The following is a 24,840-nucleotide window of genomic DNA, read 5'->3' on the forward strand; positions in this document are numbered from 1 at the left end:
ACACAGCAAAAATATATTGAACAATAGGATGTGAGCCACAATATTTGTTATCATAAAAAACATAAACTCGTGAGGTCGAGTTGTAATAAAATAATTATCATAACTTCAATTATCTTTTTTTAATTATCCCTTTAAAGGGAAAACTAATTTTGGAAACTAAAGTATACTAATATATGTCCATATAAGATATTTTGAAGTGCGTAATTGGTTCATATAGAAGGATGCGAACATACTTGTTTCTAGTAACCATAGCTTGACTAGAATGGCCACTTCGCCCTTCACAAGCATTTACAATCAAGGGAATTGTCTAGCCAATGTCAAACTAGTCAAAGAATGATCCTCAATAAGATTTGCAAGGACTCTCGTGTAGGGCCAACCAAGGCCCTAATCTTTAGAGGGTGATAGACCCATGAGGCTACTCACATTGACCAAATCAAAAAGCCACCATCACCAATTCAACACATCTATACGGAAGGAGCATCTTTGGAAGTTAAGAGTCCAATCCTTTGAACATAGCCAACTATCAACTCAAACTAATTGTAACTCAAAGGAACTCATTGTTCAAATCTAGTAACCTAAGGATTCTAGGTATATACCCACCAACTTGTCAAGGGGACTCACCTCATCAACTCTTGAGCCCAGTCAAGAGGCTCCCCTCACATACTTTTCCTCAAAGACTTACCCACAAGAACCACCTTAAGATTGAGGATTAAGACAAAGAAGAAAAGCCAAACTGGCGCCTATTAAGCCACAACACATGTCATGTACGACCCATAATGGGTCATAATTAATGAAGTGTTTCTTTTACTTTTTTTATATAGCCTTCCTTATAATACAAATTTCTATAAAATAAGGGGTGACAAGGAATACTTCGGATCTTTTGGAGCATTATTAGTCTATTTGAGCATTTTTTAGATTTTCTTGGCCTTTTCATAAGCCCTCTGAACATTTTTCATATTCACTCCAAGTTTATAAGTTCTTATCTCTTGAGATTGCTTTCTAGTAAGATTAGGCATCATCCAGGAACACATTTGACTCCTATTACCACCCAAATGACTTAGTGAGCAATGTTAGGAAGAACAAATAGAATTTTCATATCATAGAATATTATATAATTCTTGAAACTAAATTATCTCTTAGTATTAGCCTGTAATATTTTAGGCTAGTTGTATAGCCCTTCATGATTGGCCTTCTCTTGAATTTAACTGACTTCAACTTTTTTCGCTTCCTTCATCTACATGTACCAATTCCAATATTTTCTCTCCCACTCCCCATAAATCCACTACCACCTCATCAACTTTTATGGTTTTCTGGGCCTAATATCAGTTTTGCTGCACTCTTATAATAGTTGCATTAATCACATGGTCACCTTCTTTCTTATTTGTATTCATATTACAAAAATATAAAGAAAACAATTCCATTGACTTCAAACATTTGAAGACGAATTGAGCATTACTACCCATTTAAGATATTAGAATTGGCTAGAATTGATAGTCTGTAGATGTGGAGGACAGATTTAGAGGTGAGTTCACTTGTAGAGTACTTCTAAATTTGAGATGATACATGATACTTCGATAATTTGAAAGATTAATGCTATTCCGACCAAATTTAAACAACGTTAACCCTTACCTGTGTTGAGAACAACTTAGTCAAATGAATTTACATTCATTCCACTGAGATGCTGCACTGTCGGAATTTAAAAATAAAATTAAATAAAAAATAACAAACATGGAATAAAAAATAAAATTCAACTGGAACTATTTCCTTTGATTTGCGGGTTTGATGATTATGAAAATTGCATAATTGCATATTCTTTCACATGTATTTAGCGAGTAATATGTCATGGGATGGCAGGAACCCTCTCTCCAGTGGAGGCTTAAGAGATGAATTCGACTAAACGACATGGGTGACTACATGCCTGAAGCTCATAGAACTCACTCAAATGATCAATATGTGCTACTTGACCAGGCTTACTAAAATGCTAGCCCAGCTGAGTGGAATAGGACCTCAGCATCAATAACTCGACACCAACCACCTGCTTGGTTGTCACAACTCGAGCCCATCTTCTCCACAATCATAGATCACTTATTTTCTCATCAAGGCTATAGAAGGTTCGGCACAAGCTGCCAGCAGCTTTTGGAGCATTCAAGCACCTCTTCCTCGAAACTAGGGGCATCAAAATGGGTCCGCGGGTTGGGGTTGGGTCGAATCCGGATTGACCTGGGTTTAAACGGGTTGACCCTAACCCAACCCGACTTTGCAAACGGATCAAGATTGCCAACCCGTACTTGACCAACGCAGGTTACTGGGTTGACTCGACACGACCCGACAACTAGCTATTTTTTGAATTCCGGTTTTAAATGACTAAGCGTGTGTCATTGTGGTGAAGGCGGATTGGGCTAGGTGGCAGGAGGCCAGGTCAAGGAGGGCTAGGGCAAGGCTGAAGGCGGGTTAGCCGAGGCGGCAGGCGGCCAGGCTGAGGAAGTGCCTTGTGCAGGTGTGTCAATTGTCGCATGTTGCATTGGCCGCTGGCCCGGCTGGGCACATGATAGCATGGACGCGTGGTGAAGGCGGCCAAGCCGAGGCAGGCCGCGAGCGAGTGCTAGGCGAATAGGTGTGTGATGTGCGGATGCCATATTGGGCTTGGGTGAGAACGACTCCCCGCGTGCTAGTGGGCTAGGTCAGGCGAGACGTGTGGTAGTGCAACACAAAAGGTAGGCTAGCGAACCCGGACCCGAGTCAACTTTGGGTTGATTTTGGGTTGCCGGTCAACTTAATCCCGACCCAATTTTAGAAATGGGTCATATTTTTTAACCCGAATCTGACCTGTCTAGCAAAAAGGTTGACCCAAACCCAAAATTTTTCAGGGCAGATCCAGGTCGGGTTTTAGGTCTTGTCAAATATTGACACCTCTACTCGAAATTCGCGCACAAGCTCACCCACTCCTACTCAACACAACCAAGTTCATCCAAATAATGGAGCTCGCCCAATGCACACTTAGCACTACTAAGTTACCCATATATAAGGTAGTGTGTAGCATTATATTTTTAACATTTTCTTATATTTTTTTTCTATAGCCCTCATAACTCTATAGATAATGGGTCATGAGAAACAGTTTAGAGGACTAAGGTAGTGCATATTCTGCTAATTTTGAGGCTCACAATTTCTTTAGTATTCTATGCATTTTCCTTTATTCTCTCTTTCCTAGTTCTCACTTGTCCTAGCTCACCATATTTAGCTTGCTAATAAAATCTGGTATTTCCATAAATAAATTTGGATCTAATGTCCTCTCATGTATAGTAAGCGTAGATTGATACCACATACCAACATACAAGCCAAAACAAACGAGCAAGTTAAATAGGAGCCTTCCTTGAATATGGAGAAGGTCGACTACATTACGCGCTAAAACCTCACGGAGATGGAAGAAAGAATTATGAAGACACTTCAAGACGCCCTGGTCGGGGTCTAAGGGCAAGCACGAAAGGACATCACCTCTAAAGATTCTTCTAACTCAGCAGTCCACCACAAGGAACAAAAAGATCAAGTACTAACGTCGACGCCCATTTTTGATGCCACTCGCACCAAGACGAATGATGATAACTATAGTTTGCTGGCCAGGTAAGATAGAAGAGCTGAGCCTAAGCTCACGAATGCCTTCTCTAGTACAATCACAGAGGCTAGTCTAACTCTCAAGTTCAAGGTGTCACACCTAGAGTTTTACAAAAGCAAGGATGAGCCCACCAATCACATGGAGATGTTCGACCCTATGACTTCTTTGTTGGACATTAACGATGCCTTAAAGTGGTTCTTGCTTTTTAGGAAGTTAAAGGAATCAACATTTAGGTGGCTCACTTATCTACTGTTAGGAGTGACCACCTCCTTCACTAAATTCAAAAGGATGCTTGTAACTCAATTCAATAACACTCAAAAGCACCAGAAGATCTCACAAGCTCATTTGAATATGACGCAAGAACCAGGCACATTAAGAGCTTTATAGTGAGGTTTTAAAAAAAGATGTCGGAAGTGATGAATCTAAATCCTATAGTCGCCCATGTAGTAGTAACCCAAAGATAGATATAGCATCCATTCAAATTTGCTATTGGCTTACAATAGCCATGGACACTTGCTAAGCTATTGGAGCTAATTAACAACAACGTCAATACTGAAAAGTATAACAAGGTGGTCGATTCTTCATTAGCCACTCGCCCTCATGAATTTTTAATCAATGAACTAAACATATACTCCCATATGCCTTCACATGTATTTAATAAGTAACTTGACATGATATGGTAGGAACTTACCTTCCGGGGGAGGCCCGAAAGATGAACTCACCTAGACAACATGAGTGACTACATGCCTAAAGCTCAAAGGAGAATTCTCCCAAAGGATCAACAAAAGTTACACGACCGCGATTACTAAGGAGCTCGCCCAATGAAAGGTAACCAGGACCTCTGCATCAATAACTCGACACCTACCACGTGCTTGGCCATCACATCCATTAGTCACTCCCTCCAAAGCCTCCAGCTCACCTTATCATGATCAGTCGATCATCGAGACCGTCATGCCCACAATTGCAAATCACTCTCCTTATCCATGCAATCCCAGGCTCAGACTGCTAACAACTTTCAGAGCATTCAAGCACTCTTCAAAGCTCACTCGCAAACTCACACCTCACACTCGTATACCAAACTAGCCCAGACTATGTAACTCACCCAATGCATACTCAACACTTCTAAGCTCGCTCAAATACAAATTGATGGAGCTCTACAACCCCTACTTTCCCTCAACCAATCAAGAGGAGCCAGTATCTAGGGTAATATGTATCATGGTATTGTCTTTCTTGTAGCCCTCATAACCCTAAAAATAAAGGGGCATGAGAAACATTTTGGAGGATTTTTAGAGTGGTATAATAAATATTCTACTAATTTTTAAGTCTCATAATTTCTTGAGTATTCTAAAAAGTTTTATCTATTCTTCTTACTCTCCATTCTCACAAGTCCTAACTCACCAGATTCAATATGCTAGTAAGGTCTAGTATTTTTCACGAGTAAATTTAGATCTAACAAAAATAGTCATTGAAGCCCATGAAAAATATAGATGAAAACTGAACATGAAATAAGCTAGCAGAATAAAAGGAATAATTTCATAGGTTGTACTGGAACAGAAACGTATACATAATCAATTAATAACACTCGGAAGCTATTGATGTCTCAGTCTTTTCCAAAAAATGAAACACTAAACTTTGAAGTAAAGATAGTTTGGGCATGAAATCTAAACAATTGGTAGCTTACCATAAGAATTAAAGCATCTCTAGAATCCGGGATAACGTTATTCAGAGCATGCATCTTTCTTTAGATGGATGCACTGTTTGCAAATTCTTATTTATGATTAGTTTAGGTTCTTCAAGCCTGAAAAGAATGTCAAAGGCTTCCAAATTCTTATTTATGATTCAGAAAAGCCTGCAAAAAATAGTCTATGCATGCATTTGGCAAATGCTTGAGATGAGGCCTTAAGAAAAATTCTTGAGCACGAAAATTATAAATACAGGAAGCCAAATAGATAATCAAATAGATCGCTTGACTATAATAAAACTTTACTCAAAATAGATTACAACAAAACAGCAGTTAAGATTCCAAAATTATATTAGTCATAGATCCTTGCTTTAAGCTTCGTCTGGGTTTCTTTCTCCTAAGCTTGATCTTCACTAAGAACAAAACCAACAAGGATTGTATTCAATTGCTAGAAGATCATTATTATGGGCAAAATAACTTGCCCTGCCAGTCAAAATTTAAAAAAATGATGGCCCTGCATAAAAAAGATAACATATTTGATAAAAAAAATACAAGGGTGTTCACAACCATATTCAAAAGTTCCAAACTGTCATTGAAGCTTTTGTAACCATAAATATTTCAAATCTTTGGAGGAAACTGACCAAAGGAATTTGCATAAGCCTCTTCAAGGTTCAAATTACTGATGTCTAATTGAAAGATAGTAACTGCTAGTCATTCGCATACAGATCAGACTTGGGACAGACCTTCTCACTCAGACTATGCACAGCCAAGTGTACCTCGTATGTATGAAAAACTTTTTTTACCTCAGAAGCCAAGGCAGCTCAAATCCCATATAAGGATACATATAAGGATATGATATAATGAATCAGATATAACATAAAGAATACCAATCTCAACTAAAGGCCATTTCTTGAAGAATTTGCAATGTCTTCTCATGAACCTGCAAGGGGGAGAGTTTAGTTTATTCACTTGCCTTGAGTTTCAAAATAGTAGCAACTGAGGAATTATAAATACCCATTCCAAATGTTGTGCCGTAATGCCAGACACGTTTCCTGCATATATTCCACCCAAAACCTAGCAGAGCAAGAAACAGTAAAAGAAAACCACTATTGATATCAAATGTCATTTATAGCGCAAGGAAAAATCTCTATCCTGAAACACAAAATGGATAACCTTGGTAACAGTCTCAAGGAACATCCCAGGACGAACAGGTCGTGGCTTACGACCTGATATGCTTCCCTTGAAAAAGTCCAAAGAAAAACGATTAGAATGCTTTCTAGACAATTTTTCTAATGTAATGTAGCATCTGCATATATTGAATTTCTAAACAACAATAGTCCTTACAAATTGCTTAATAGTCAAAAAGAATGAATAAATAATAATTGCAGGGCAATTAAAGAACAAATAAGAGAATAGCAACATACCCTTCCAGTTATTCCACCTAGCATCTGTTGCTGCTGGCCTCCGGAATCCTTAGTGTCAGCACCTTCATCTTTACCATGCAAGACATTTTCAATCATTATCTGGATATTCTTTCCTGGCTTCAAGGTAACAAGCTTGCTCAAGAAGTTGACCTGCAGTTAAAAAGCAACTTTCTGCGCGGTGAATCAGTTAGATTCTCTATTTCACTAAAACATGTTTGGCAAAAAAATATCAAACCACAAGAAAACTAAGTTGAAAATGCATTAGAAGTTTAATTAAATACTTGATCGCTAGTGTCGAGACTTCTAATAAATAAGATTAGGTTTTTATACACAAATTATCATAACAAAGCCTATGTGTGTTTTTTGTTGAAGATTAGGTTAACTGACTTCTTATGATGACCTTTTTCTGATTTGTAAGTCCTTTCAATAATCTATCAAAATAAAAAGGGTAACTTATACTGATTCCTACCTCTTTCTGGATCTAATAAGAATTTGGTTAAGATTCATGTTTGTTGTTTTTTATGAGAAAATTGATAGCGTTTATGCCTTCCATCTACTCTTAGTGAAGCACCAGAATTTGACTCAAAGCGTGGATTTAGCAATGCAACCATCCCTATAACGTGCAATTACACAAGTGCAATCTGCATTAGTTAAAATCATATCCAACATTCTCACACCAAACATATTGATAGTAGACATCATTTCATTACGGCTCGCGTAGCCTAAAGAGATGTATAATTACAACATTTAGATATTGAAAATCAATTGGCAAATATTTTTATCAAGCCCCTTAATTATGATCCGTTCTACACACTTAGCACTAGACTATGTATTATTGATATAAGTGTTTAATGACTTTGGGGTCATTGAATGCTAAAACAGTTGTTTCTTTGTGTTTGTACTTGTGTGTTTGTATTTGTATCATTTGTGTTAAATGTTTTCGTGTTTTTAAGTTTTTGTGTGAATGTTTTTGTTCTGCTTATTTTTTTTGTTATCGTCTTGTAATTTTTGTCAAATTTTGTGTGCTTGTACTTGTAAAATTTTCCCTGATCATTCCACACATAACCCTAGAATTTTCTTCACATCATACTGTACAATATACATATCATACTATACTTATTTGTTCTGGACGATCTCTTATTGCTGATCGTACTATACAAATAATTCATAGTATTATATGATAGTTGTAGTCAACTAGTAGTACCGAAAACTCCTCAGGATGATTGAAATTACACTGATCGTATTGGACGATCACCGATCATACTGTATGATTTGACCTTTGATTGTATGTTCCCGAACAAATGTTTTGGATGGATGCGATAAGACAATATGATCCACTGATGTACTATTCGATCTACCCAAGCCTATAAATGAGAGAGTTTTCATTTCATTTTCTTCACACCTCCAACAAACTCTCTTCTCACTAGCCTACACTCTCTTCATTTACTTCCAATGGCTCACAAACAAGGTAGAATGGGTCTTCATCGTAGGGTTGATGATAGGTTTGAATGTATGAAAGACGAGGCTGCATATGAGCAATACAGGGCTGCTTCCATTACTGATTAAAAAATCTCGATCAGGAAATCCTATCATATCAAGTACTCAAGCTTTTTAACGCTACCACACTCCAGTTCCTAATCTATTTAACATTTCCTCACCACACAGAACTTCTTGAATTCTTTGCAAACCTACACATCATTGTTGATTGCACCACCATGCAACCCCTTGTGTGTCAGAAACAAGTCATCATCACAGTTGATGAATTGCATGATTATCTCCACTTATCCAATATTGGTCAAATCCCCATATGTTGTTTCATAAACCTTAGATTATAATTAGACCACTGTCAACATCACCATTAGAAACTCTCCTTTACCTAAGAACCAGTCCTTAGTAAGCACCATGGTACTAAATGTATGAGCTATCCAACACATTCTTTGAAACAATGTTATCCCAAAAGCTAGTGACCGTATCAACATCACTCCCTTCCATTCATTGGTCACCTACTACTGTATGACTGGCAAACCTTTTAATGTAGTGATCATAGGTATATAGACAATCTAACCTAAGAACCCTAGAGCCCATAGAAAGCAAAACTTAGCTCTATGACACATTATTGCTTATGTCTTAGAATCGAAGTAGAACCTGATTTATCCTAGACCACCAGCCCACGTTCTTCAATGATAATTCATTTCATATTATCTATAGTGAGAGACGTAGGACAATACTAGGTGTGGTCACATCCGACTCCAAGGAAGACGCAACAATAGGGGGAGTATCAGCACAACCTCCTCCTCTTATTGCTTATCATTACCCCTAGGATGCTTGGACTGAGCACTATGCATGGTTGAATCTGAAAATCAACACCCACATTGAACAGTCCTAACAGCGTTGGGAGTTCACCTCTTGATGGGAGCAGATGCAACAACATCACCAGGCAGATCGTGCCTGGTTTGATGACCAATTAACTTCTCTACACCACTACTTTCAGCCACCACCACCACCACAACATGATCAAAGTCATTCTAATGAGTAGTGTGTTGTTTGTAACTTGTGATAATTGTATTGTGTGATTGTACTAAGTGTTTTTAGTAGTTCATTTACTTTGTATTCTAGTATGTTTTTTTAATTCATCTTTTTGGTGATATCAAAAAGGGGTTTAGTAAGTATGTTAGTTGTTATAGTGAGTATGTTGTTTGTACTGTTTACTTTTAAATTGTTGCAATTTGTTCTATTTCATTTCAATATTGGTTATGCTGTTATTTCTATTAAAAAATGTGTTTCAAAATAAAAAATATATAAAAAATTAAAATTAATTAAAAAAATCAAAATTCAAAATATAAAAATCAAAGATTTACCTATCTTAAAAGAGGACAATTAAAGGGAGAACTTAATTTGCAAATTTAAGTCCCAACTAATAATATTTGTCATCATAAAAAAAAGGGAGATCATTGCGATCCAGGAGCCTGACCTTGTGTTTTTATAATTATAAATATTATTGATTGTTTATTTTACTTGTTACTACTTTATATATTATAAATCTTTTCTTGTGGATCATTAACTTTTCAGGAACATCATACACCAAGCTAAAGTAAAAAATTAAGGCTAAATCAAGTATGCATCAATGTATAAGTCAAGTCATGTGTGAAACATTCAATATTTTTCATTTTTCTTAGTAAAAAATCAAGGCTAAATCAAGTATGCATCAGTGTATAAGTCAAGTCATGTGTGAAACATTCAATATTTTTCATTTTTCTTAAGTCATTTTCTATGTGTTAGTTGGCTAAGCAACCATACACACACACAAACAAGAGGGATTAAAATTGAATATTTTAATTTTATATTAATCGTACTGTACAGTCCAAACCAAACTGTACGATTTATTCAAACAAAAATTAATTAAAATATTTAATTTAAATAAGAACAATTAAAAATGGAGTATAACTAATCGTACTATACAGTCTAACCATCATACAGGACAATTAGTTATTTTGAGAAACCCCACCATTAAATCCTAGTTAATTAAATTTTTAAATTTAAAATGATCGTACTATATGAACCCCTTTAGTATTATACAAACTTTAATTAAAGTTGCCTAATTTAATTCCTATGATTAAGGAATCAAATCAGATCAAATTGACATTATACTACGGGGCAAACAAATACATGGGAGGGAAGCAGTCGACTCAACCCGCTGGCTCAGCAAGGGATGATCCAGCAGAATTGGACGGACAACCCATGAGCGAAGACAGCAGGTTCGTCCCCTCTTGTGGGGGCCAGTAGAGCTTTGATTAAATACACAATTAGAAGAAATAAGGAGGGAAATGATAAAGGAAAGAATTTTAATTTTAAAATAGAGAAAGGGGGGGGGGAATAAATTAAGGAATGTGTTGATTTGGAGGGAAATTAGGGGATTTAATTAGGGTTGATTCTAGGCTTTGTTTTTAATGTTTTGTTTGTGAGTTTTGTTGTAGTTTTTTTCAGAAGCTTTCGCTTGAGGGCTTCCTAGCGACGTTTAGATCAAGCGGGAGAGATGATCTACCTCTCTAATAGTAGATCATTATATTTGCCTTGATGTTGAAGTATTAATTCAAAAAATCAGCCGTCGTTTCTCAATTTATGCTATTTTGGCAACCTTTTCTTGCTGATTTCGTCTTCAAGGAGTATCAAATTGGTATCAGAGCACATTTTGAGACCTATCGCAGCGAAGAAGATGGAGGTATTAGAAGGAGAGATGGAGCAACTCAAGGTCGGATGGAGGAGAGATTTTCTGGAATGGAAGAGAGGTTCTCATCCATGGAGAACCGCTTTGAAAACATTGAAGATATGATGAAAAAGATGATTGAAATGCAATTGAAGGCTTCGCCGGCTATTGCTAGGGATGATCGGAAAGGGAAGACAGTGTGAGAAGATGATGATGAAGTGGAGAGCGTTTTCCCTTGGGGACCACCTAGGGGGATTCCGATGAGTGGTGCGTCGGGACATCAAGAAGAGAGGGAAGCGAGAGGAAGGGAATCTGAACCCTTTTGGAGACCACCTAGGCGAGAGGAAAGATGGATGGGAGGAAGTAATGGTTGGGCCAAACCATGGGGTCCAAATCTGCCAAGGCAGGAAGGGAGAGAATCGCTCCACCAATACAAGGGAGTAATCAATGGGGGAGAAACTATTGGGGTATGGATGCAAGATTGGGAAAAAGGGAAAAATGCTCAGGGATGGTTGTACCGAGTGGAGCATTATTTTGCTATTAACGGGTTGATGAGAGGGAAAAATTGATGGCAGCAAGTCTATGTTTAGAAGGAAAAGCCCTAGCTTAGTTTCAATGGAGGGAAACTAGGTATCTGATCTACTCACGGGGATAATTTAAGGAGTGTTTGTTGGAACATTTCTGAGCTATTTGAGAAGGAGACCTCCATGACCAGTTCTATGCCTTGAATAAGGAGGAGATAGTTATGGAGTATCAGGAAAGTTTGAGTTGTTGTCAGGAAGACTGAGAGGGATCTCTGAGGAAAGACTAGAGGGAAATTTAATGGAAGACCTTAAGGATGACATAAGGGTCGAGCTCAGGGTATTGAGACCTCGAGGACTTAGGGTACTAAGACCTCGGAGATTTAGAGAGACAATAGAGCTGGCGCAACGAGCTTGATAACAAGGACCCAGACACTGTAATTTCAGAGATAAGTATCGAAGGAGAAGAGAACTATAGTTCATCCTAGAAGCAACTTCAATAGCCTGACAAAAGCAAAGGTGAAGGATAGGAGAGCAAAGGGGATGATATACTTCAGGTGTGACAAGTGATTCACACAAGGACATATATGCAAGAATCGATTCCTTTAAGTCTTGATGGTCCGTAAGGGAGAGGAGGAGAGTGGGGACGAGTTGGAGGTTATGGAGGAGACGGAGCAGTTACATTTAGATGTGGTGGAGGTGTCTCTAAACTCCATGGTGGAATTTATCCCAAATCACACCATAAAGGTAAGAGGGCAAATTGGGAAGCAACTAGTGATGGTTTTGGTGGATAGTGGAGCCACTCATAACTTCAAATTCCACCGGGTCATGGATCTGTTAGGATTGAAGGTAGTGGATATAGGAAGTTTTTATTCATAATGGGGGCATGAAAGGTATAGACGAGTAAGGGGATTTGTTGGGGGTTGTGGTACTAACACTCCAAGGCTTACAGATAGTGAAGGATTTTCTTTCCTTCGAACTGGAAAGCATTGATGTCATCCTAGGAATGAAATGGTTACATACCATTGGAGAGACCAAGGTGAACAGGAAGTCTTTGACTATGGAGGTGCAGGTGGAAGGGAAGAAGATGGTGTTGCGAGAGAATGTCAGCTTATGCAGAGCTATAGTTTCACTCAAAACCATGGTTAAGGCGATACAGGTAGCTGGACAGGGCTATTGGGTAGAGCTGTAGAGTTTGGAGGGGATATGAGAGTCACAAGCATACTAGATTCCCGAGTGTGTATATCAGCTTCTACAATAGTTTTCGAAGGTCTTTCAGTAACCCAGCGGATTACCTCCACCCCAAGAGCATGAGCATGCGATTTCCTTGAAGGAGGGAGTTTCTCCTAAAAGTGCTCAACCTTACTGATACCCGCAGATCCAAAAGAATGAGATCGAGAGGTTCATCATAGAGATGCTGGAGACAGAGACTATTAAATACACCAGAGGAAGAAATAAGGAGGAAAATGATAAAGAAAAGAATTCTAATTTTGAATTAGACAAAAGAAGGGAAATTAATTAAGGAAGGTGGCTAATTTGGGGGGAATTATGAATTTAATTACGGTTGATTATAGGGTTTGCTTTTCATGTTTTATTTGTATGTTTTGCTATAATTTTTTTGGAGTTTTCTCTTAAGGGCTTTCTAGCGGCATCTAGAACAAGTGAAAGAGACAATCTACGTCCCTAATAGTAAATCATTGTATCTTGTTTTATTTTGAAGTATTAATTCAAAAAATCAGTCATTGTTTCTCAATTTTTCATATTTTTACTATCATTTCTTGTTGATTTCATTTTCAAGGCGTATCAACATAATGATATTACTGGAAGATCCATCCGAGAGCTTAATGGGCGAATCTTGGTTAGTCCTAGACAATCTGCGATTCAATTGAAATAATCGTACTGTATAATCAGAGGATCATACAGTACGATCTAAACACTTATAAAGAGTCTTTTGGGCCAAAGACTTGCTAGCGAGAAGGCTAGAAATCGACATCTCCGCTAGGGAAAGGAGCTGAAAGGAGGGATGACATCTCCGCCGGGCCGAGAAGTGAGGGCATCTCTGCTGGGCTGAGGAAGCAAAAGGAGGGAAGACATCTTCGCTAGGCTGAGGAGGCAAAAGGTCATTATCCAGCTAGCTATGTGCTGAAGGTTTAGTGAGATACACAAAAAGGAGAATCTTTGGGGAGTGGACGTAGATCAATCTGATCGAACCACTATAAACATAATTTGCTTGTTTTTACTTTTATGCAGTTTAATTTTGTAAATTTATTTTACTGTACTCTAATTTTATTTTAATTATCTTTGTGAAAGAGGTTTTTGGTGATTGATCTTTGGTTGAACTTTGCTTTGAAAATCATAAAATAAGAAATAAAAAATATATTTTTTCTTAAATTTTTTATAAACAAAAAAAAAATTATATTTAGTTTTTGTTTCAAATTGTTTAATCTTTTAAACACTTTCGCATATCAAGTTTTTTTTTAAGCAAACAATTTTTAATTTTCAAAAAGATTTTAAAAAATTAATTCACCTCCCTCTTAATGTGTTATAAGCAATTTCACAAACTTGTGAGTTTAGAAAGTGCAGATGTTTGTCTTAGAAGTACATTAAAATGATGTATCCGTATCTTCTACTAGTACTATTTTAACTTCTTGTACACATTCCTCTACATATTATAATTCTTTAAAGCATACAAAATCTTCAAACAAAAATACGAAGAAAATAAATTTTCCTTTATTGATGCCTTACGAAGTATTAAATGTAAATTCTACATTAGTTTTTTTTTTCATCACATGTTTTGATTCCTAAAGGCCCTATTTAGGTCTACATCACCTACACACGCACTTCTTTCTTATTTCTCTAATGTTAGTAGACCCAACTTAGCTTGAGTACCAATTTAGAGAAACTATATGATTAAGTTCAAAGACAAGTGCTATGGAGAGTTCTAGAAAAGAATGGGGTTAATAGTACTTATATTCAAATTATTAAGGATATGTAAGCATAGTTGTTACTTGTGTTCAAATACAAGATGGTTTGACCAAGTATTTTCCTAGCTGGCTTACATCAAGGATAAACCTTAAGCCCATATCTTTTTGCTTTAGTCATGGATATTCTTACAAGGCATTTACAAGAAGAAGTATCCTGGTGTATGCTTTTGCTTATGATATTCTTCTTGTTGATATGACTAGAGAGAGTTGAAGGTAAACTTAAAATAATGGAGGTCAACCTTAAAGTCTAAATGTTTTTGTTTGAAAAGACATAAAACCAAATAAATGGAGTGTAATTTTAATAGTAATAGATCTAGTGGGGGTATTGTGACTTTGGATGACCAAGTCATTAATAAGAGTACACGTCATACTTGTCAACAGCAAATTGCGCACCACGATGCAGAGTTCCCGTAGAGTACGCGATGCACGCCATTTTGAATATGGTGCATAATTAAAAAAAATAAAATAGAATAATAAGCATATAAAATTAAGTAAAATATTACTATATATGTAGGCATTTTAATGAAGCTCATGACTTAAGATTCTTCAAATTTGCTTGATATATCATGAAGATAGTATTAGGATTGATGGAGAAATTTTGATAACTTTACATGTTAAGTATATTGAGACGATCAAGCCCATGTTTAACTAAAGCACATACAAGTTGCTGCTAATAAAAGTTTTAAAATTGAAAAAGACGCCTTGCTCACACAGATATTTCCCTTCATTCCTAATCTTAGACTTTGTTTCTTCTACGTAGCATTTTTCCTAAGTTTGTAGTAGATACATTTTCCCTGAACTTATAATCTAAATAAAAAAAAATGCAAGTTGATCAAAATCGATCGACCAAAGGAAAAAGGAGATCGTTACCTAACAACAACCCATGACTTTGGAGGAATCAAATGAGTTGACAATCAAAGGAGACAACGAGGCACATAGAATCTCTTAATTCCGTAAGCAACGGACGGACGAAGATATTCGTAATAACCTAGACAAATAAAGACTGGCGGAGAAATATGAGGGACAAATGGCAGTTGGAATCGTATGAACAAAGACAAAATCCAGTGTGGAATCATGGAATCGAGTGTGTTTGTGAGGCTTTGGGCGTCTGTGTGGGCTTCAGGGCTTCGACTACATGAGGGTTCGTTCGGCTGTAGCTAATAAATCAATAACTACTAACCTAAAATTCATTGTTATATTTGATGTGGTCAAGCCGTACCTTCTCCCCCATGCTACCAATAATGATGTTTCGGTTCCCCTCCCTTTGGTGGCTGTTGGAATTCTGCTGGTTGCTTCGGTTTCCATTTGAGTGCCTGGCTATTGGGTATTTTGGCTGTTCGGATCCTAGGCTGGTAGTTGGTTTTCTGATTGTTTGGTTCCTAGGCTGGCCATGCCTCTCTCTTGGGTATTTCCCATGTTCAGGTTGCTCCCATTGGAGGTTTGGGTGGCACCTTTAGGGGGGGGGCGGGGGGCTGTTTGGATTCCATTTCCCTATTTATAAGGGGCTGTTTGGAGGCTTTTTGGGATGTGTAAATGTTTGGAATGTAAAAACCTGCGGGGTTTTTAGCTTGCCAGCTAAGTCTTCTTTCCCCTTCTCCTCTTATATTTCGTCTTTGACTTCTAGCCTCTTCTTCTCTATCCATTGTTCCCGCTTCACTTGTATCCTTCTTCTCTAAATTAATATAAGTAACATGTTTGTAAGTTTGTTATGTTTATGTTATAAAGAAAAACTTTTTGTTTGCAATCTTAATTATGCTTTTTTATTGCATCATTTTGGTATCAGAGCGTCAAGGTTATTATGAGTGTCTAACTTTCCTTATTTAAAAATAAAAAAATGGAAAGTCAAAATAATCAAGTTGAAGGCAAACAAGAAAATCATTTAACTATGCCTTGGATTCCTAAGGACATGCTTCCAACAACAAAATGGGTTCCACCTCGAGCATATTCTTATAATCCTCTACAAAATGAGCTTCTCAAGATTCAAAGACAACTGCATTTAAGTTTCGAGAGATTTTAAGCTAAGAAGCTTCAACTCCTGTCCGAATTTGAACGAGAGAAGGAGATCATCAATAGAAAGCATGACATGTTAATTCAGGAATCGGAAATGCTAGATCTTCAAAATTTTGAGTCGAACTCATCACGAGATTGATTTGTTATTAATTGTTATTTAGTCGTTATTTTAATCATCATAAGAAATATGGTCATTTCTCAAATTTTTAGAATAAATTTGATTGATGGTCTCATGTTTTAGAATCTTCTATTATAAATAGAGTTCCAAAGAGCAATGTACGAGCAGAATACAATTGTTGCTTGGAATGATATTTAGCATGCTCCACTCCCTCTTATACTGTATGCTCATTCTCTTTTTTCTTTTATAAATCTTTCAAGGCATCCCTTTACGACATTTAATATCAAAACCCAAAATCATTCCAAAAATCATTCCCAGAAATTCAACAAATGATCTGTGTGTTGTAATGAAGATCACGTTCAATGAATCCATGAAATTTTTAATGGTGTGTGCTTTTAGGTTTCTATTTTTCATCTGTCATCCACAATGGATGTATTTTTTGCTCAAATCCCTCAGGTGCAAATAATTAGCCTACCAACCAATCAACTTTAAACCAAACCTAACAAAATTTCACAAACCCTAAGCCCTTGGTTACACACTATGCCTTTTAACCCCACTATTTTGGAATAACACAACTTTTAGAACTGTGTGTTCTGCATGATCCGCCATAACTTTTACGTTGAGCATTTTGGTTGATTCAAACAACATAGTCAAAACTTAATCTGCAAGCTTGCTGTTTAAGTATACTTTTACCTTACCTAGGCCTTCATTTTATTTTTGTTTTCACGATCATGGATTGAAATAAATATTACTTCAGGATATTTAAAATGAATGGTTATTTCTCACAAAAAATTTTAAAAGGACGTGAACTATGACAACTTTATTTCCAAAAAATACAACAACAACAACAACATCAAGCCTTTATTTCCAAAAAATGATGTTGATAAAAGTTGATAGTTTAAATCTAAAAGGTGATATTTCTTTAAAATTTGAATTCTGCAGCATCATTTACTATGGAGTTTGCTGTACACGGGTGTTAGATTTGAAATTTCCTTCCGGTGTGAAAGAAAGCAAGTTCCACATTGCATTCATATTGGATTCATGACATTATCCATTTTCATGCTCTTATATAGAACATATATAGGTTAAGAATGGGCCTGGATGAGGGGTTGTCAGATCCAGTATGAGCTGGAAGTCTTAATTTCAAAACATGAAAACAGTCTGTCTGCAATGCAAGGGTAACGCTACATACATAAACCCTTCCCCGCACCCTACATTGGCAGGAACTTCATACATACACTTCTTATAGTGTCCATTTAGGAAAGCCGCTCACAGTGAAAGATGTTTTCCTTAAGCATGATGTTACTTGTTTGCTAACTTTCAAATATCTCCGCAAATGTCATGGATCAATAAAGAAATCCACACAATACAAATTCGCAATTTATATGAACATAGGAATGCTAGTCGTTTAAAGAGCAAAGCTATTAGAAAATATATACGTAGTAGCTGAAAATGAAACAAACCTCTGCTTCAGGAAGTGTGCTCAGGCCACGATCATTTCTTTCGTCTAATATCCCACCACCCATCATATTCCTGGCTTCTTCCCTGATCAAAACAAGTCTAGCAAGCAATTTTCTATCTGGAACTGTTGGCCTGGCTTCCATTGTCTGTAACGCATAAAAAAATAGGAAAGAGAGGAAACTATGTTTCTTATAGAGCTCTGTTAATTAATACACATAATAATTCCATTCTAGCTTTGGAATCCGGAGATTGATATTCATAGAATTATCAACTAAGTTTCATTCGATAAATCCATATGTACAAAAGCACAGAGTTTAAACAAATTACAAACCAAATAACATCATCAATATTACAGATATCCTGATTATATAGAAATAACAAATATTATTCTAATAATTTTCAATGTTGTGTTCAATCATTAAGAAAGGAGAAATACTAATAAAGTTATCCTGGAAATTTTCTTTCTTGTTCTGTCGGATATTGCATTTAATAAAAGCTATAGAGTTACTACTGACAAATGAAAATTCCATTGGTCTCCACCTAGTGAATCATATATGAAGGGATAAATAGAAATTGCATTGTCCCTACCAAATATTTATGGCCAAAATGCCCAATAGGTTAGTAATCAATACACCTTTCTAAATAAAATTTTAATAATATGAGTTGCATAACAGCTAATTGACAGAGAGATTGCCTTGCTGCACATTAGAACAAAATTTTACTTACTAACAAGCAAAATATGATAATAAGTAATAGAAGGCATCTATGAGATGATTTTACAAACTATGGCCAAACACCCAGAGAAAAAAAAAGTTTTAAAGCTGTGAGAAATTTTTCGCTTAAGAGGAGAAAACTAGTCCTCTAAGTACATTTCAAGAATGAAATAAGAATGCGATTATCACTGATAATTTAGAACCTTACCTCCAGCAGGTCATCAGCCTGGTTGGCTATATCATTCAGATTTGCTCCTGGTAGTTGTACCTTTAGATCATTTTCCCCTTTGAAAATACCACCACCACCAGCTACTCGACGTAATAATTCATGTCTGCTTTCCTTAAGAGGAGTTCGGCAAAGCAATCCAATCACTTGAACCTGTTCTAATGTTTTGAGCGGTTGATTACATTATTACCAATGAAATTGATGAAGAATTTCAAAATTCTCATTCCTTCAATTAGTTTTCAGTTTTTTACTTTATTTCTAACTCACATGGGGTGGACACTTTTTGGTAAGATGGTCTAAAACTGTTTGCTTGAGAATCTCCAGAAGAGACTTGCGCTGAACACAAAAAATGTTTCAACATGTCATGAATGCAACCAAGAAAAAGAAAGCTCAAACACTAACAATTACATAATATTTGATAGGAAGGATAAATTAGAAAAAAACACTTGTAAATAAGATGATTGCAACTGTAGAAAGTTCAAGCCCACTGCTTTATTTTATCTAAATAAAATAAATATTTCATTTCAAAAGCATGTTTGCATGAACATTGTTTCACTTAAAAAAAAACAAAGAAAACAAATTGAAGGTGGCTTGACAGGTTAAAAGATAAAACTGCTAATAATTGAGAGTTGGTGTCAATTTTCTTCAAGTTTATGAGTTAATCAACAAAAATAATCATGAAATTTAAAGAAAATGATTAACATAATATATATATATATATATCACCATGAACTGAAATGTCCCTTCGAACTACACAAGTCGAAATATCTTAAAATTGGAAAAGTTTCAGCTGCTAATCTGCATTTGACGATTGCAGCATTCAGTAGTACTTAAATGACACTTACATTTGTATGTTAGTTGTTTTGAATCTGTCATGATGTTTTCAGCAGCCATCAACACTTATCCTCAGCTTACATTATCATCTGGTATATATTCATCTATAGCCCATCTTATCTAAAGCCTTTTCTAGCCTCCACTAAAACATATTAATTAAAACATGCTAGATGGTTTGAAGGGAAAGCAGTCTAATCAGTAATTTCTAGTGACATGCGATGAAAAATCTATGAAGAATGTGATATAACATCAACATTAATTGGGATTTCTCACTTGTTGACTAGCATATCAAGCATCATTAAAATTTTATGCAGATATACCAACAACAAAGAGAGGAAAACTACAAGTAAACAAGACTTCACAATATTTGCAGCAGATTTAGACTGCATTTGTCTTGGCTTCTTGAGAGCTTTGTGTTTTTGAGAAAGACAAAAAGCAAGTAAAGAGGATGTTTGTCTGCACCACATTTGAGAAAGCCATTTTCTCACATTGAGAGATTCATTTTCTTAAAATTTCATTTTGGAGGTAATTTTCGGCTGCATTTGGCTCTGCTTTTTCAGAGTTTTAATTTTTGACAAAGCTGAAAAAAGAAAATGTTTGGCTGCATTGCATTCAAGCCATTTCCCTGTCTTTTGGAGGTACGTTTCATAGCTATTCCAAGAAAATGTTGGTTGATAGGTACCTTCAAGAATAGTTGTACTCAGTCCTATGTTTATGGACTTCTTAAATATTATTTTATTTCTCCATTTCTAATGCAAATACTATTTAATAGAACTATTTTTTTTTCTTACATCTATGGCGTATTGAAATAAATGAGCACATGGTTTAAAATTGGGCAATAAGAGGCGCGCCTCAGCGCAATTTTGCCCATTTAAGCCTCAAAGCCTACGCAATGAGTTCAGGATTTGAGGTGTACGCCTCAAGTTTACTGAGGCGCGCCTCAAGGCGCACCTCGCCTCACGGTTGAGAGGCTTCTGCTTCTAAAAATTAAAAAAAAAAAAGCTAACCTAATATATATTTGTTCGGTTCAGACCCCCCAACCCCCGCGCAATCTTCCGTCATTTCCCGAAAATAGGTTTTCTCCCTTCTTCTTCGAGCGACCTTTTTCCCTCTTCGTTCGGCGTCGGCGTCCTTCCACATTGAGTCGCTCTTCGTTTATTGCTTGGAGTTATCTTCTACCGCAAGTTGGGTTGGAGTTATCTTCTACCACGACATTTTTTCCTCCTCGTTCGGCGTCCGCTTCCTTCCATATTGAGACTGCTAGGTATATACTCGGTACAACAATGTTTGGCACCACTAGGTACATGCTCGATACCGAGCTGGTACATGCTCGATACCGCTCAGTACATGCATGGTACCACTAGGTACATACTCGGTACCGAGCTAGTAACGCTCAGTCGAGCAGGTATATGCTCGGTACCAAGCGGTACATGCTCGTTACCGAGCGGTACATGCTCGGTACCGAGCGGTATCTTTCCATACAAACAACTTATGAACTTTAAAAACAAGCAGAACTTCAAAATTACTCTTACAATAAAACTGATAATGAGGAAAGACCTGATTGGGAGACATTGGACTCTATAGGAGAGGAGGAAGGGGAGAGAACAGTTCATCATACTAATGATTCAAATAAAGACCCTCTTAGTAATGACAGTGCTGATGACTTATGAGTTCTTATGTGATATGTCATTATTATTTATTTTTGGAATTATATGTTAATGAAAAGAATACTATGATTTGGGAAAGATGGAGTTTGAGTTGAACTATATTTCATGTTGTCTTATTATTGGGATATTTTGATTTCACTTCATATCTTGTGTATTTTTATGTTTTATATATTATTTACTCATTAGTATATACAAAATTTATCATTTTATGTTTACGCAATTTTTTGATTTTGAGGCTTACGCCTCAAAACTCCTTGAGGCTTACGCCTCGCCTCACAAACGAAAAACGCCTCAATACCCGATTACACAATTTTAAACATTGGATGAGCATTTTTGTCTTTTATTTATTTGTAAACAACATCAACACTACAGTTTAAACAAAGAAATCAAAAACAGTTTCTGAGTTTTTAACAGCAGCCTAATCGCAAGTCATTCAATAACATCAATAACTTCAGCTATAGCAGCTTTTAAACCAAGGTTTCTCCATAACAATTCTCCACCAATTTTACCAACAGCTACAGTTGAACCTAATGAAACGTCATATATCATGCTAGTGTCCTTTTTATTCAATAAAGTGATTTTTTATAGCTTCAATAAAGAGATTTTAAGGTTTGATGTTGTTGTTATTATTGTCAATGAAACATACTAAGGACTACTGTAGATATTTTATTGTCAATTTTAAAGTTTGTTAGTATCTATACTATACAACTTATACAGTGAAATTGATCTGCTTGCAAAAAATGGTCTCACTTATGTCTTAAAATAATTTATAGCATCAATACGTAATAGCAGATGTACACAGTAAAAGAAAGCAAAGGTTAGTAAACAAGACTTTCAAAGTTCTGCGGCAGAGGTCGTGCTTGATTCTTATAGATTTCAGGTAGAGAATCGCACCAGTAGCCTGGTGACATAATGACGGATTGGTACATCATATGTGTTGTCCTTCTCTAATGTGCTTAATCATCCCATTGCTTCATATTTCAGCTTGATGAAAGTAGTTCGTCAAATTAGATTTCCCTTTCATCTTGGTTTTAGATAAGGCCCCAAAAAAAGAGCTTATCAAAACTAATAAGAAGTAGCTTGTGGCAAAACCGCCTCATAATCTCTTTTGGAACTACAGAACTGTGAACAATTTTAGCGATTTGCTCTCTTACCGGAAAAAAATTAAAAAAATAAAAATAAAAAATTTTTTTGCCCGATAATTCGAATTATGCTCATTGCTGTTTTAGAATTATCCCCATTAAATAAAAAATGCGAGAGCGTTGGTGTCAGAACTCAGAAGCAACTGGTGGCTAAAAGAATAAATTGGCTGAATCACAAAAGTACAGCGGAAAGCAAACACGCACGCTAGTTAGCAAAAATAGAATCATTTAAGTATAAAAAAACGGACTAAGCATTTCATCACTAACCTTGTCATCATTATCCTTCGCAGCAAGTTCTATCATATAATCAAGAGCCATGATGAAACCCGACTCCATCTCATCAACCCTTTTTCCTATAACTCCTTGTGCTGCGATCTCCACCGCCACTGCCTCCGACGCTTCATCCATTTCCATGTCCTCAAGCTGAAAAACACGAGAAATTATGTGATCGATGACATCCAACGAATCATTTACAAATAAGCAAGTGAATAATTGCCGTAAATACCAGCATGATCATTTGCTCAAGAACAGAGGTGACCTGCTCACCTCCTCTGAGGAGGGCTTCCTGCGTTTCAGGGTCTAAATTGCCATCTTCGTGCTCGAATGTAGGACGGTCGCCTGGAAAGGAGGAGGAGAAGACGGAGCAGGGAATACGAGAGCAGCGACGGTCGTGCTTGTCCTGAGAGGAGTGGGTTGAGAGAGGAGTGGAGTAGGTAGGAGGGGAGTGGAGAGGAAGGAGGGGAGAGAGAAAGGGATATTTGATGAACGAAGGAACGAGTTGGGAAGTGAAAGGGGAAGGGCGGAGTAGGGAGAGGAATGAAGTTCCTGCCATTTTTTCTGCTTCTTCTGCAAAATCAATTTGCAGGCTTCGCTATAGGAACTGGGTTGGCAAAGGAGGAGATGAACGAGATGTTGAGGTTGAAATGCTCGACAAAGACAAACTATGTTTCCACGGGAGTCAGTGGGAAATTTAACTCAGAATAGTCTTAATTGTAGAAATATATTCATTATTTAGAAATTTTTACATTTGTTCTATTTTTTCAAGATAAAATTACCTTCTTATAATTATATTCCCGTTATATAGAAAATTGAAGTTGTCTTTCTACACATTTACTTTTTTATTTGCTATAGTTGTTGAATACAAATTTGTTCGCCACAATACTCAATCAAACTAGCATTCAAGTTGTAAAGAATATGATTTGTAAATTTGTGTGAGAATGAAAAGAGGATAGAAAAACTCTATTAAAAAATCGTCTACTAGCTCAAATGCCTTTATAGAAAATATCAAAAGATCCAAAATATTCCACTTCATCATTTATTTATAGAAATTGATAACTACATAAAATGTTACATCAAAAAAGAGTAAAAGTACAATAAATAAATAACCCCTACTACAGAGTGCCTTAGACATGTTTTGCACTCTAGTTGACTAGCAGATGGTTGTAGCTCTTATTTTTACTCCTCTGTCTAAGGGAGAGTTCCCTTATCCCAACTGTATACTATTGAGTAGAAGTAGAAGAGTCCATAAATAAAGGCCGAAGTGAGAAGGATGTGGCTAGCAAGTACTTTCAAGTCATTGGTGACCTTTTGATGGAGCCCCAAAATTTTGAGATGTGGGAGATGAGTATGTTTTAAGTAGTGGGGGTAGTAGGGTCTATGGTCGGTTGATAGTGAAATGACAAGCTAGAACCTCCTGGAACGAATTTGATGAAAAATATGGTTGATGGCATCTGATCTTGTGTAGAGGTGAGTGGCTTTCATGGTTGCATCTCACCTGGGGGCAAGCCTCAATATGGTGTTTCATCTGTACCTTTGGTTTTCCCATGGGAGGCAACTTCTCCTCTAGCTTTCCTAAAGAGTTAGGGGCTAGTGATCCTCAAGTGAGTTCTCATTATGAGGTCTAGGAGGCATGACTTCATCTTCTATGACCTTTTGACTACTTGTTAAATACTTTCAAAGGCATATTTGAGTGTACATTTAGTTTCTCAATTTATTTTACCTGTTGGAGGGCAAATGGAAAAAAGGACAAAGGAATTAATGGGAAGTATTTATTAAAAGTTCCAAATAGTTAAAAGAAGAAAATACAAAGTTATTATCCTACTTTTATTGTATCATTAGTAGTCTTATAGATTCTTCATGATGATAGTGATGTTGGCCACTCATATCCATCTCTTATAGGAAGCAATCCCTCACATAAGCTCCTCACTTTATTGAACATTTAGTTGAAATGTATTGCATTGCAAGT

The 24,840-nt window shown here is 36.5% G+C and overlaps 1 protein-coding gene across 2 annotated transcripts; it reads right to left on the reverse strand.

The window, feature by feature from the left end:
• Positions 1–5,726: 5,726 nt before the first annotated feature.
• LOC110104060 (protein PEP-RELATED DEVELOPMENT ARRESTED 1, chloroplastic) lies at positions 5,727–23,558 on the reverse strand. Of its 2 annotated transcripts, none has more exons than XM_020833009.2 (9): positions 23,134–23,558; positions 22,863–23,018; positions 19,220–19,288; positions 18,935–19,105; positions 18,016–18,159; positions 6,716–6,865; positions 6,465–6,530; positions 6,306–6,365; positions 5,727–6,231 (listed from the first exon to the last, which is right to left on the reverse strand). In XM_020833009.2, the coding sequence occupies exons 1-9, from the start codon at positions 23,425–23,427 to the stop codon at positions 6,184–6,186; spliced, it is 1,158 nt and encodes a 385-aa protein (XP_020688668.1). In that variant the 5' UTR covers positions 23,428–23,558; the 3' UTR covers positions 5,727–6,183. The 2 variants fall into 2 exon arrangements, with proteins under 2 accessions (XP_020688668.1, XP_020688667.1); XM_020833008.2 differs by having other exon boundaries at positions 23,101–23,557.
• Between the last annotated feature and the right edge of the window lie 1,282 nt (positions 23,559–24,840).

This window comes from Dendrobium catenatum, unplaced genomic scaffold (genome assembly GCF_001605985.2).
Source record: "Dendrobium catenatum unplaced genomic scaffold, ASM160598v2 fragScaff_scaffold_853, whole genome shotgun sequence".
In the NCBI taxonomy this organism is placed as follows: Eukaryota; Viridiplantae; Streptophyta; class Magnoliopsida; order Asparagales; family Orchidaceae; genus Dendrobium; species Dendrobium catenatum.

Excerpts from the sequence above, each read along its gene's own strand:
- LOC110104060 (XM_020833008.2), bottom strand. The coding sequence starts at position 23,427 with ATGGCAGGAACTTCATTCCTCTCCCTACTCCGCCCTTCCCCTTTCACT. Across the intron at positions 19,289-22,862 it reads CGAAGGATAATGATGACAAG|CGCAAGTCTCTTCTGGAGAT; the intron begins GTTAGTGATGAA and ends TTTTGTGTTCAG. Across the intron at positions 6,232-6,305 it reads CGGCACAACATTTGGAATGG|GTTCATGAGAAGACATTGCA; the intron begins GTATTTATAATT and ends TCCCCCTTGCAG.